The 13,319-nt window shown below is 54.6% G+C and overlaps 1 protein-coding gene across 2 annotated transcripts in view; it reads left to right on the top strand.

Annotated features, from left to right (window-relative positions):
• The window catches only part of Grik3 (glutamate ionotropic receptor kainate type subunit 3), a 206,806-nt gene that overhangs the window by 165,967 nt on the left and 27,520 nt on the right, over positions 1 to 13,319 (top strand). For both annotated transcript variants that reach the window (XM_047516330.1, XM_047516340.1), the window contains exon 10: positions 3,220 to 3,423. In XM_047516330.1, coding sequence (XP_047372286.1) covers positions 3,220 to 3,423 — 204 coding nt within the window. The remainder of the gene's footprint in view (positions 1 to 3,219; positions 3,424 to 13,319) is intronic.

The following is a 13,319-nucleotide window of genomic DNA, read 5'->3' on the forward strand; positions in this document are numbered from 1 at the left end:
CCCAGAGCAATAGGAGAGCGTGAAGTTATGAAATTGAGGGCACCTTCACTGAGCAATCGATTAGCAGCCGAGAGAGCTTGTGAATTGGCTGTCTGGACATTTCCAGTAATAAATTGTGAAATAGTCCATGAATAAGTAGTTGGCGGAGTTCAGAATTACCCCCTAGGAAATGTTGCAGGTCTGGAGACACATTACCAAGGCGAGCACCATTTTAATGCTCTGGGCTTTGGCTGTTAAATATGTATGCCATCCGCAAAGCACTTCCCGAAATTAATGGCATTTTACAGCTGCTCCGAAAGCAGCGTATTTATATGGAGATGTATAGATTCTGGGGCTGCCCTGGCTTCACAAATGAAGTGCTAATTTTAGAGGATAAGGCCAGGGAGGGGTGGAGAGAGGGTAAGGAAGTGTGCTTTCTCAGGGACCTTTCCCAAGTGGTTTTCCCCTGCAGGCGGGGTGATTTTTACCCTGTGGTGGCATTGGGTGTGGCCTCTAGGTTGGAAAGGTCACTGCACAACAGGTCAGCCAGCACACAGGAAGGCAATAATAGCTAGCGATCACAACAGTGTCGACGAGGCCAATATTGACAGCTGACATTTGCCAGGCACTTAGTGCTTCTCAGGGGTCAATGCAGTTATATCCTCACAATAACTCTCCAGGTTAGGGTGGGCTCTATTATTATCCCCATTTTCCAGAAGGAGATAGGAATCTATATATGGTTGATGGTTCCCCTGGGAAAGATGGTGTCTTCTCTCTGATTCTGTCCTTGAGCTAAATAAAATCAGGGCCACCAGGTGCAGTAGTGTGGCTTGTTCACTGCACAAGAGCATCAGTGAGGCTGAGTTTGGACTGAAATCCCACCCAGGTGCTGCTCATCAAGCCTGGTGCCCGGAATCAGGCTGCATCTGCCCAGAGACTAATTTATAGGAAGGCATCGTGTGGATCTGTCCAATCTCACTTTCCTCCAGGTGACCTCAGCCCCTTCCCCAAGCCCACCTAGACTCTTCCACAATGTTACCGAGCTGCCTAGTTGGTTGGAGGGAGGGCAGGAGAGGCACTGGGGTCAGGCACCAAAGCTGGCCAGAAGGTCCAGCTTCCCAGCTGTTAGACTGAGAAGTTGTTTTCTCAGCATCCCTGGAGAGTCAGGAGCCCTTTGGGACTCAGGTGCGCCTGCTTCCTTCATCCCAGAGGACTCCTGAATGCTAGAGCGAACCAGTCGTATGGGGGATGGGACTTTGAGAGGCAGCAGTGCTGGAGAACCTGGACCAAAAAATGGAGCCCCCTGCCACAGCAAGAGCCTCACTAGAGGCTGCTGGTGGTCTCTGCTCCCGACCGACCCCTGGTGAGAGTCTTCACTGGGACCTCCCAGTGCCCAGCCCACCCAGGGGCCTATGAGGTCACGAGAATGAGCAGTGGAGAGACCCAGGGGACTCCTCCATAATCAGGCAGGCGCCTTATCGTGGGCAGGAGTGGACACCTGCTTTCCAGTACACGGTCCTTCTGTCAGCTAAGAGGCCTGAGGCGTTCTGACGCAGGAGGTTGCCAAGCGCGGCTCGGGGAAGGCTGGCCCGGGGGAGGCGTGGAGGAGCTACAGGCAGAAACCAGTAGTCCAGAAGCAGGCCCTGGAAAGGCAGCTCCGGCCTGAGTCTGGGATCCAGAGAAGCAGGTGAAGTCAGGAAGTTCCGACCCCAAGGAACATCCAGGAAAACAAAGCCAGGCAGGGGTGCTAACTGGGGAGGATTGGAACTGGACCCCATCGAACTATAAGTCAACTCTGGGCAACTTTCTGACCTTCTCTGAACCTAAGTTTCCTCATCTAACAAATGGGGATAATGTCACCTATCTTACAAGCTAGTGAGACTTAAAACATTGGGTGAGAAAAGAGTTTAAACTGGTGCCTGATACGTAGCAGGAGTTCATTAAATGTTGAGTGTTTTGGAATTCAGCCAGACCACCAGGGACCTCAGCTGGGGATGTATAAGTGAGTCCGGGTGGACAGAAACAGCAGAAGCACGGCTTCGTGCTGACCTGGACTCCGGTCACTATGCTGCAGGCCTGGATCCTGACACTCAGACACTCTCTCTCTCTCTCTCTCTCTCTCTCTCTCTCTCTCTCTCTCTCTCTCTCTCTCTCTCTCTCTCTCTCTCTCTCTCTCGGCGGTTCCTGCAGGGCCTTCCGGGGTTGTTTGGAGAAGCCGCGTCTTACTCCAAGGCCTTCACTGGCTTTCCTTCATCAGAGGGGTGGGACCTGTGGCAGGGGACCTGACACTACCACCTTCTGAGGATCACCTGTCCCCAGGGAGCAGTGCCATGGGGCTCAGGACCTCTGGCACAGAACTTACACTCAGTTCTGTGACTCAGGGGTCACATGTCCCAAGTCCAGGTCTCCATCCATGCCTGCTAGGTGAGCTGGCGCAAGTCACTTTTCCTCCAGAACATCACTTCCTGCCTCCCTCCGATGGGACCATTAGCACCCCCTCGAGGGTCGGCACTGAGTGGAGACAGGCACCTCCGGGCTCCTCCGCTGGGCCTGTGCTCGTGCTCCGCTTGAGCATTATCTCACTTGCTAATTTCCTAGCGCCCGCACAGCCACGTACAAATGAAGCTGTCTCTCTTATCAGTCATCACTCACCTGGCAGGTCCTGATGCCCACGCTGAGGAGATCCTTAGAAAGAAAATGGTATCAGGAGTGTGTAGATCTAATCTTGTCGCCGGGAGTCGCGGAAGACGCTGGGTGCAGGGCTGCGTACAGTGCCGTCCGCCAACACCGCGGACACAGGCTTCACGGAGGGCTACGGAAACAGACCGCTGGGCCACACCTGGGGTTTCTGGTGCAGTGGGTCCGGGGAGAGCCCGAGAATGTGCATTTCCAACAAGCTCCCGGCTCCAGCCGCTGCTGCTTCACACTCAGAACTCTCCCAGAGAGAACGTGGGCTTCGGAGTCGGCGGCCTCAAGCTCAAAGCCCGGTTCCGCCACTACTGGTTCTGCGCCCGTTGGGCTACTGAGTCGGTAACACCCATGAGCCCCAGGAACTGCCGAGAGCTTTCCATTTGCAGGGCACCAACTTGGCTCTCAGGAGTCCGCTGTCCCTCTCCTGGCTTAGCCGGCCGTTCATCAAAGCCGCCCCAAACGCTTTTATTTTTAAAAAGTGGAGGTTTCCGGCCTGCCTCCACCTTCCCACTCCGCCTTTGTCACCCCCTCTCCCGTCTGTCCCCGTAGGAGGAGCCCTTTGTCATGTTCCGGAAGTCCGACAGGACCCTCTATGGGAATGACCGGTTCGAGGGCTACTGCATTGATCTGCTCAAGGAGCTGGCCCACATCCTGGGCTTCTCCTATGAGATCCGGCTGGTGGAGGACGGCAAGTACGGGGCGCAGGACGACAAGGGCCAGTGGAATGGCATGGTCAAGGAGCTCATCGACCACGTAAGCCCCGCGGGGTGCGCGCGGGCGGGCGGTGCACGAGGACCCTGGGAGGCTTCGTGAGCTGCTGCGGCACATCAGGGCCAGGCATCCCAGCAGATGAGGACCCCGGAGGCCAGGGGGATGGAGGTGGGAAGGGTGCCCAGCTCTCCCAGGCCTGGCCCCACACCCGGCACCTCCTCCACGCAGACACCTGCGCATCCGCCCCTCAGAGGCTGAGCGCACCCCACCAGCATCTGTGAGGGACTTTCTCAGGAGGAGCTTCTCAGGGCCCTCTGCTCCTTTAAGAGCTACCGAAGGATGTCCCAGACGTGAGGGCCTGGTGCCAGGACGAACGCTCCACCAAGCTCTAGGACCCAGGGGATCTGTCACTGCTTCAAGTAACTTTGGGTCCAAAGAGGAGACAGGTGGCCCAAGGAGCCAGCTGAGGGCTGGGATGGAGGGGTGAGCAAGACCCTGCTGGGAGACAAGAGGCAGCCTCTCAGGCTGCTGGGGTAGGAGAAGGGCCCAGGGAGCAAGGAGCCGCAGCAGGTGGAGGGCAGAGAGGCGCAGCTGGTCAGAAGGCCCAGAGCTTGTCAGACACGTGAGGAAAACAGGAGCCACAGGCTGGGGGTGCCATAGCAGGGGAGGAATCAGGGGGCCCTGGACTGGAGTCCTGATTCTTCGCTCATTAGCATGAGGACAGGAGTGAGTCACCTGACCTCCGTGAGCTGCTTCCTCCTCTGTGAAATGGGTGCATTAATACCCCCTCTTCCCAGGAGCGTTGTGATACTGCTGCAGGGCCCCAGCTGAATGCGCGGGAGCCTCCTAAGATGCCACCAGCAAACACATCCTGGCTCTTGGAAGCCGGGACTGGGGTCCAGTAAACCTGGGGTTCAGTGCCAGCTTTCCCACCCACTAGATGTGCGACAGGCACGTTTCCTCAACCCCGAGCCTCCGTTTCTTCGTTTCTTCTGTAGGGGTAATTAGAAAATACCGCAACCCCTAGGGTGGTTAGACAGCGAGGCCTCATTTGCACAGGCTCACCTGGCACAGAATAAATGCTACCTGCCTTCCAGCTCAGAGAACATGTCTGCTCCACAGAGATCCCATCTGAATCTGATGGAGGCAAGGCCTGGGCTGTGGCCGACCCCTTCCATTCCTTCTCTCACTTACCCTGAGAACAGCCCCCTGTGGTCCGTGCTGTCAGTAACACCCATTTTGCAGATAAGGAGACTGAGGCAGGGAAGGGAAGGCCTGGAGATAGTAAGTGTGGAGCTGGGTTCAAAGTGTTAGGTTCTGTGCCTCCGTAGTCCAGGGCTGCAGCCTCGCCAAAGAGTATGTCCTAACCAGGAGCCAGGGCCAAGGCAGTTCATGCAGTGGGTCTTTGCAACCCACAAGTGCCAGCCAGTGGGTTGGACTTATTACCTCACCTCTTCAGGGAGGAGGCAAGCCAATCAGACCTTCTGTTGCCTGACCCGCCCCTGTCTGAGGAGGCTACTGCCTTGGGGGCTAGGAAGGGGGAGGGAGGTTGGACCTCCGAACATGAAGGCTCAAGCAGAGCCTGACTCAGCGGAGTCATATTCTAGGACCCAGGAAACTAGGTTCCTGAGAAACCCTGGTAGGAGAGTTTTGATGGTAAAGGGCATGAACTTGGGCTGGATTTGGTTCTGCCACTTAGTAGCTGTGTGTTCCTGGGCAGTTTCTTACCTTCTCTGTTCTTTGATTTCCTCATCTGTGAAAGGGGAACAGTATTAATAGGAGCTACTTCATAAGACTTACGTGTATAACCTAGTCAGCACAGCATCTGCTATTATAAATTGCATTGATTGATTGATTGATATCGGGGATTGAGCTCAAGGGCACTTTACCACTGAGCTACATCCCCACCCCTTTTTATTATTATTTTTTAAAAATTTGAGACAGTGTCCTGCTAAGTTGCTGAGGCTGACCTCGAACTTGCGATCCCCTTGCCTCAGCCTTCTGAGTTGCTGGGATTACTGATGTGCACCCCTTTACCCATCATTTATTTTTATTTTTAGTCTTCCAGTTATTCCTTGGAGGCTGGGGGAGGGGGACCTCAGGAAGTCCCTTTGTCTCCCTGAGCTCCCATTTCCTGACGCCTTGGTGAGAATAATGATACCTGCCCCGTGTTCTTCCCAGCGTGGTGAGGCTGGGAGGAGAGAGCGGTGGGGGAGCAGCTTCTAGGTGGTAGAATGTGCTGTAAGTGGAGGGGAGTGGTGTTGTCAGTGTTATTAGTAATAACTGTAATTATTATGGAAATTAGTCAGCAGGCCCAGAGGCACCGCCATCTATCCGCTCCCCTGCGCCTCTGCGTGGGGCTCTGGAGTCTGGGGCTCTGGGTGGGTTTGCAGAGGTGAGCTGGGTAGGGAGGAAGGGGCCATCACACACAGAGCGGAGGCCACGTGCGACGTGAGCGGGGCTGAGCTGCTCTTGCCAGTCACTGCATCTCCAGTGGCCCAAGAGCTTTGAAGAGCCATTTTTAAAAGGGCTGTGCAGGGAAAACCCAGCAGCCGCCACATCTTCCGGAGCTGACCCTCAGCTGCGGAAGGGAGGGAGCCTCATCCAGGGCTTCTGCACAGCTGGGTGGCACTTGAGGAGGCCCAGTATCCATCAAGGCCATGAGCCCTGATGGGACATGCAGGGGACCTTGTTAAACCCGATTCCCTACAATAGATGAGCCTATTAATCCTAGCTTGGTGCCATTTTTAATAACATCATAACCATTTATTAGTGTCGTCAGATAATTAGTCTTCTCACTAGCTCATAGAAAGCATGGTAAAGACTTGGCAATATTATTACTTCATTATTAGGGATCTGAACGTAGGCGTAAAAATGATGAATGCCCACCTTCGTAAGTGTCTGCCTCCCGAGACCCATTTGGAGGCCCTGGGTGGAGCCTCCAACCAGCAGGACTTAAAATGTCCTTCCCTGACACTCCGCTGGCCTCTGTCCCATGCCACACGACCTTCCAAGGAGCCAGGGTTGTGGAGGAGGACGGGTACCTGGAGAACGCCTCTCTCACCTACCAATGTACTTACCTTCCCTGGATCGCCTTGAACTTGAACTACGGGAGCCACAGACATGATTAGACTGGGCAGCGGTTACTGCGTCCATCACCCATCTCCCTTCCAAGTCAGCGCTCCCTCTGTTGCTGTTTCCTGCTGCTCTGATCGCCATCTCAGAAGCCTTCTACTCACTCCTGGGCCTTAAGTGACTCCCCTGTGTTTTGATGACACTGGAATCCAATGGAAATGGATTTGAATTCTGGTCTGGCACATTTCCACTGACTGTGGGAAAGTTATCTAACCTCTCTGGCCTTCATTTCCACATCTACGAAATGGGGATAATAAAAGAACCTTTTGCCCTGTGTTTGTGGGAAGATTGAATGAGATATTGCCTCAAAATGCTTACAGAGCCTGGTGCTGAGTAAGCACTCAGACCTGGGGACCGTCCTGCTCAGCACTATTCCATTCGGGGGCAGCCCCCGTCTAAAGTGTGACCTGCTTCAACATGGTGGCAGTGGGAGAAGTGGCCCATCAACCACGACCATCCTGCTAGGCCAGAGGTGGTCCAGCACCCAGACCTTACCCCAACGACTGCAAACAGGCAGCTTCGCAGGCCTGACTCACATTGATCGAACTCTCAGGGAACAGGCACACACCAAAGTTCTACCCTGTACTTGGGGCATTGGCCTTTTCCAACACAGGGAGCCCCCACTTGCTGTCCAGAGCTTTGGTGTCCTGGTGCCAGGTACCCGGGTGCTTTTTTGGGTGCTGGGGAGGCAGAGTCCCAAGAGTAGAGACCCCAAAGCCAAGAGGAGGGCCACTGGTAGAGAGGGGTAAGAGACAAGCTTCAAAGAGTCTCATGCGCTAAACCAAAACATGTGACTGAGTCCTGGAAGATGCAGAGCCGGGGGTGACATCAACTTGGCACTTGAAAATAACTCTGCTACTGGGCCGAACTGAAGCCATTCTGGAGGTGTGACCGGGACCTGGGTGGGGGAGTGTGGTAGCCTAACTTGGAGCATTATGTTGGGGAAGTAAAGGCACAGCATGGGGACACAGAGTTGACACTGGTGAGACTGGTGATTGGGGGAAGGGAGGAGTCAGAACAAGGTGTGGAATTCCAGCAGGGCAGAGGGAAGGGGCGTGTCATTCCCAGTTGGCAAGGCCCCTAGAGAAGACAAGGATTCCGGAGAGGACATGAGATTAGTTGGGGACATGTTGGGACCTGGGACCCAGTTGGCAGCTGGCCATATGACTAGACATCAGAGGAGACAGCAGGGCTAGAGGTGGGGATTTGGGGGAACAGTCAGCTCAGGCTGCAGGGAACCTGGGAGACAGGGATGGGGACTCTGCTCAGGAAGAGAAGAGGTGAGACCTGGGGCAAGACCAGGAACGACATGAAAGGGAGGAATTCCTGAGACACCTGGACTGTCAAGGCCGAAGAGGAAAGAGGGGAGCCAGGACAGGACTGAGCTGCGGGGAGGTGCCGGGGGCATGCAAGGAGCAGCACCCACTCAACCACCTGAGCACAGCCTCCCCAGGGTGCAGGGTGAGCCCCAGCCTGGGTCCTTGAATGCCCCTGGCCTGGCCTGCCACACAGCTTGTCTCAGAGACCCAGGAGCCCTGGACAGCCAGGCTGCTCTCCAGGCACTTGGGTGCTTGATCCAGATGGAGGAAGAGGGAAGGAGCAGGAGGGGTCCTGACCCTCCAGGACACGGCAGACCTGGTTCCTTTATCTCTACGCTGTTACACCTCGCTTACTGTGTACTGCGTGACGGGAGTTTCCCTGGCTGCTGGAGGGCCTGACCAAGACCGAGACAAGGAAAAGCCACGTGTTGAGATTCACCACAGGAGCATCGGCTCCAGGACTCAGCATGCAGAAAGGCCTGCACGGGGCCTGGCAGGGATCGGGGTTGGGACAAACAGGTGCCAGAGAGGCCAAGGTGCAAGAGAGCTTCAGGGTGCAGCGGGAATCGGGGGCAGCCAGCTAGAAGAGCCCGTGCCCTGCGGGGGCCATCTTTTAGTTCCTTCATTGAGCAGAGCGGCATTGAGCACCCTCTCCACCTGGGCTCCTAGAGAGCAGAGCCCAGGCTGAGGCCTGTGCCATTTCTTCATTAGGGAGTGTGACGCCGGGGAGGGGACAGGACAGAGGAAGTGCAGCAGAAAGGAGGGAAGCCCACATCAGGAGCATGGCCAAGAGCTCAGTTCATGGCCCTGCACCCAAGAGAGCCTTGCGAGGACCATCTCGTGGGATGAAAGGAGGCAGGGGACAGGTTACCCACTGTCCCTGACTTCTGTGCGTCCTGGGTGGGCTTGGTGGATGTGGAGCCAAGGACCCCTAGCAGCACCCACTGGAAGCCTTGGAGCTGGAGGGGCAGCGTCAGCACCCAGGTGGGCAGGAGGTGAGGTGCCCTCAGGTTGAACCTGCAGGAGGTTGGCTGGAGCCAGAAGGTCTTCACTAGTGCATGAGCTGTGACTGACAGCGTGCAGGCCCAGGACAGTGACGAGGGATGTGGGGGTGACAGAGGCAGACATGATCCTTGTCCTCCAGGAACAGACCATGAATCAGACAGGTGAAATGTCACTAGGGTTTTGGTCAGTGCTGCAAAGGGGAGTAGAGGGCCTTTGGGGAGAGAAGAACAGAGGACAGTGACTAAGGCTTCGCTGAGTGACTCTGAAGCTTCGGCCTGAAGAATGGTGCCAGGCCGTGGTTAGGGTGCCCACCTGGTGGGCAGCTGTACCCGCCGGGCAGGCCCTAGGCAGACACACGGAGCAGGGAAATGGATTCTTCTAGGAACGGCAGGGACGGTGTGCCGTGTCCCCCCTAGTGCCACAAAGCAGGAAAACCCGCCGAGCCTCCCGGACACCAACGCAGCACTGTCCCGGGGGACAGAAGTTGGGGAGCTCCTCTCTCTTGCGGTTGGGATCCCCTGGCTCAGGAGGCCCCGCGAGCACCTCAGGAGTGTGACCCGCCCGTTGACACTTAGGAGTTTTCCAGCAGCCGTTCTCCACCTGTTCCGATGTTCGTGAACTGTTCAGAGTGCTGTGTTCGAGGTGATCGACGCCCACAGTGCTTCTGTCAAGGTTACCTGCGGCTGGCAGGCCACCAGCCGACACCTCCCCCTGAGAGCTGTGACGCCTGCTCCTGAGGGAAAGCTTGCTGGGCGACCTCGGTGGAATTCCCATGTTTACACCGGTCAATTTATTCAATCAATCTATTAAGTCAGACCCCATGTTAGGTGCTGTGGTCACAGCAGGAGCCCCTCCCTGAGGCTCAGGACTGACATTCTCATGGAGGAAACAGGAATTCATGAACCTAAGAATGGGTGTCAGCACGCAGCCACAGCCCGAGTGAGTGTTACAACAAGGGGCCCAGCTGCTGGAGACCAGAGAGCGGCAGGGAGACCCTATGACCCATCCTAAGAAACCCTGGAGGAAGGTCCTGGAAACTCATGCACAGCAGCTGGTAGCCATTTCCTGTCCCCTTGGCCAGTCACAGTTAGAGAAATCCAGGGAAGGCATCGTCCTTTCTGGTTCCCTCTGGTGCAGCAGACTGTGCTAATAGGGTTGGGTTAAAGAGGACGTGGCGTGGGAGGCTGTCCCCCCACACCGGTCACGGCCGTGGAGCTCTGAACTCTGGTCTCCCAGACTGCAGGTGAGGCAGGAAGAGCTGGTGTCAAAGGCACACCCCCATTGCCTTACTGTGTCCCCGCTTCCTCCCAACCAGGAACCAGAGCTGGCCTGCACACATGGGGCTCAGCCAGGGGAGCCTCTACCTGGGCCTGCGCCCCTGGACCAGGGCCAGAGTACTTGAACCTGGGACGAAAAGAATCCTGGAGGCCTGGGGAAACAGATGGACGACAGAGGCAGACAGCCAGTGGCCCAGGGCAGTGATTAGGGAGCCCTGTGGAGCCAAGGATGTCACCAGGTCCTTGAGGGCGGGTGAGGGCTGGAGATCCACTGGCATGTCAGAGGGAAAAGGGTGGCAAAGTTCAGGTTCGTCCCTCAGGCGCCAGAGCTCAAGCAGCAGGGTCCAAACTGAGAGAGACATTGGGGTTCAACTGGCAGGGTCCATGTGGCTTCAGAGAATGGGGTGCTGCTGAGCAGCTCCGCCCACAAGGCTGGGGGAGGGGAACAGAACCCATGGGGGTATCCACAGGCTCTTTGTTTCCAACAAAACTTTATTGAACCTTCACTTTATTTCGGGCTTTGTGCTAATCCCATGAGGCCCACCAGCGAGGAAGACGAACTGAGTCTTGCTCTCCTGGAGTCATGGGCTGGCAGAGTGGCCAGAGACTAAGCACTGACTTGTACACACAAATTCAGCTGTGCTCAGGCCACCAGAGTAGTGTGCAGGGGGGCGGGAACGGAACGGGGAGAAAACTTGCAGTAATGGAGTCCAGGCACATGCATGTCAGACACCATCCTTCCTGACAGACAGAGGCACAGAAGGGGCTTCTGGGACTCAGGAATAGGACCATTCTCCTGGTCACTTCAGCTGCCATAACAAATGTCCACAAACCTCCTAGCTCACAATAAGAGATTGTTTTTGCCTCTCACAGTTCTGGAGGCCAGATATCAGGAATGAAGGTAACCGCAGATCCTGTTCCTTTCAGAGGCACTGGAGGAGAGTCTGCTCCATCTCTCCCAGCTTCTGGTGTTGCCCGCAGTCCTTAGTGTTCTTGGCTTGTGTCTGCATTATTCCAGTCTCTGCTTCATTGTCACTTCTCTGTGTGTATCCATGTGTTCTCTCTTAAATGGACACCAGCCATTGGGTTGGGGACCCACCCTGATTCAGGTGGGTAATTGATTACAATTAATGTAATTGGTTAGTATGGTTACAATCATATCAATTTGATTACATCTGCACAGAACTTATTCCATGTAAGGGCACCTTCATAGGTAACAGCATTTGGGATTTGGACATGATCGAGGATCAGGCACAAATTCAATTCACTACACATGGCTTGTATATAGAGTGGTAAAACGTTGGACTTTGAGGTCACAGTGAATTGAGTCCGGGTACTGGCTTTGTCACTCACCAACTTTGAACAAACCTCCCAGTCTGAGCCACCTCATCCTCATTTGGAATGCAGTAATGATGGCTACTCCCTCTTGGGGCTACTGGGAGATTGCATGAGGCAATGTACGTAGCATACTTAGCAATTGTCAGCATGTAAGAAGCATCCATTATGATAGCAGTTCTTACCACTTTAACTGTAACAGGTCACAGTCTGGGCAGCCAGATGCCCTGGGGGATCCCAACCAAGAGGCAGAGCATAAAGATAAGGAATCCTAGCAGACAGATGCCAACAGAACTTCAGACGCAGGGAGCAAGCTGGCGTTCAGACAGTGGGTCTTAAACCCTGGGGAGGACCCCTGTCCTAAGAGAAGTCCAATCAGTGACAAGTTGGCAAAACTGGGACCACAATCCTAACCCCATTTTTGGAACCTGGTAGGAGGTAGCCCAGGTTCCATCCTGGAGTACAAGGCTAGGGTCCAGCCAGCAGCCAGGGCGATGGAATACTTAGAACCAAACTGTGGAGCTGGAGGGGCTGGGGTTGTGGCTCTGTGATAGAGCGCTTGCCTGGCACATGTGAGGCACTGGGTTCCATCCTCAGCACCACGTATAAATAAATAAAAGGTATTGTGTCCATTTACAACAAAGAAAAAAGAATGCCGACTGGAACTGGTTAGGTAGGTCTTGCCCTTAGCTCTGGGAGCCGGGCTGTGTTGACTGGATGCGGCCCTTGGCTTCATGGAAAGCCGGAGGAACACAAAGGGCAGGAACCAGGTGCATCCCAATGACTTCCAGATAAGTGGCAAGCTGCTTGGGAGGATCAAAGAGTGTCCTGGGAAGGCCACCCTTCCGGAAGTGTACAGAAAGTCCTTGATGAGGCAGGAGGGACCCCCTCAGGTCTTCACCTGTAAGGCCGTTGAAGGCGTCATTGAAGGTCAGAGGTTTGGATCTATCCAAGGACATCATTTCTGTAAATAGGGGAGTGAAGACCAAGGAGCTTCTTCAAGCCTCAGTTTCCCTCTACCAAAAAATGCGGGGTTGGAACAGATGTTCTGGAAGGTCTCATCCAGCTCTGAGAGCCTGTGATTTTGTGAATCATCCTCGAAGAGAACTTGCACAAGTGGGAAGAGTCTGCCAAGACTGGGCCTTTCATTCTGAGTAATGAACTGAAACAGCAAAGGCTTGACATCTGTTCCCATCTTTCAAGGGAAGTTGGACAAAATAATGCCTTTTTCAGGGAAATCGTTACCAACAGTGAAACAGAGTATTTCCTGCCTAAACCAAAAATGAAGTGGAGAATGCCAGCCTTCCTGAAGCCCAAGGGAGAACACACGTCTAATCTCCCCGCGAAGGTCATGTTGGCCAATTATCTTGGTACTGTAGGCCCAGGATGCCACCGATGCTTCTACCTCCCAGCCTGTTAAAGCCAGAAAGCAGGAAAAAATGGCAGGAAGATCCCAAAGGCCCTGAGAGAGTCTGGAAGAAGAAAGAGGGTCCTGCGACCAGCCTCCTCACCAGCCTCTGGAACATTCTGGTGGGGTAAGCATTGGCTGCAAACACCTTGGTCTCATACAATTTGCTTTCAAGTCCAGAGAAGATTCTCCACCCCTGACTTCTCAAAGAATCTACTCTAAGCCCCACAGGCCATTCCCAGAAACCAATTCAAAATGTATATTGAGGGGTGATAAGGACTCTGAATGAGTCAGAATGGAGCCTCCCAACATAATGTGCTTTAAAGGGACCCGGCTGAGGGACACCGGGATCTAGAATAAAAGCCCCACTACATTCTTGTCACTCAACATTATAGAAAATTCTAGAACTTCGTAACTGAAGGGGACTTTTCAGGGTGTCCCACCTTGGCTCCTACATGA

This window comes from Sciurus carolinensis, chromosome 1, assembly GCF_902686445.1.
Source record: "Sciurus carolinensis chromosome 1, mSciCar1.2, whole genome shotgun sequence".
NCBI classification, from domain to species: Eukaryota; Metazoa; Chordata; class Mammalia; order Rodentia; family Sciuridae; genus Sciurus; species Sciurus carolinensis.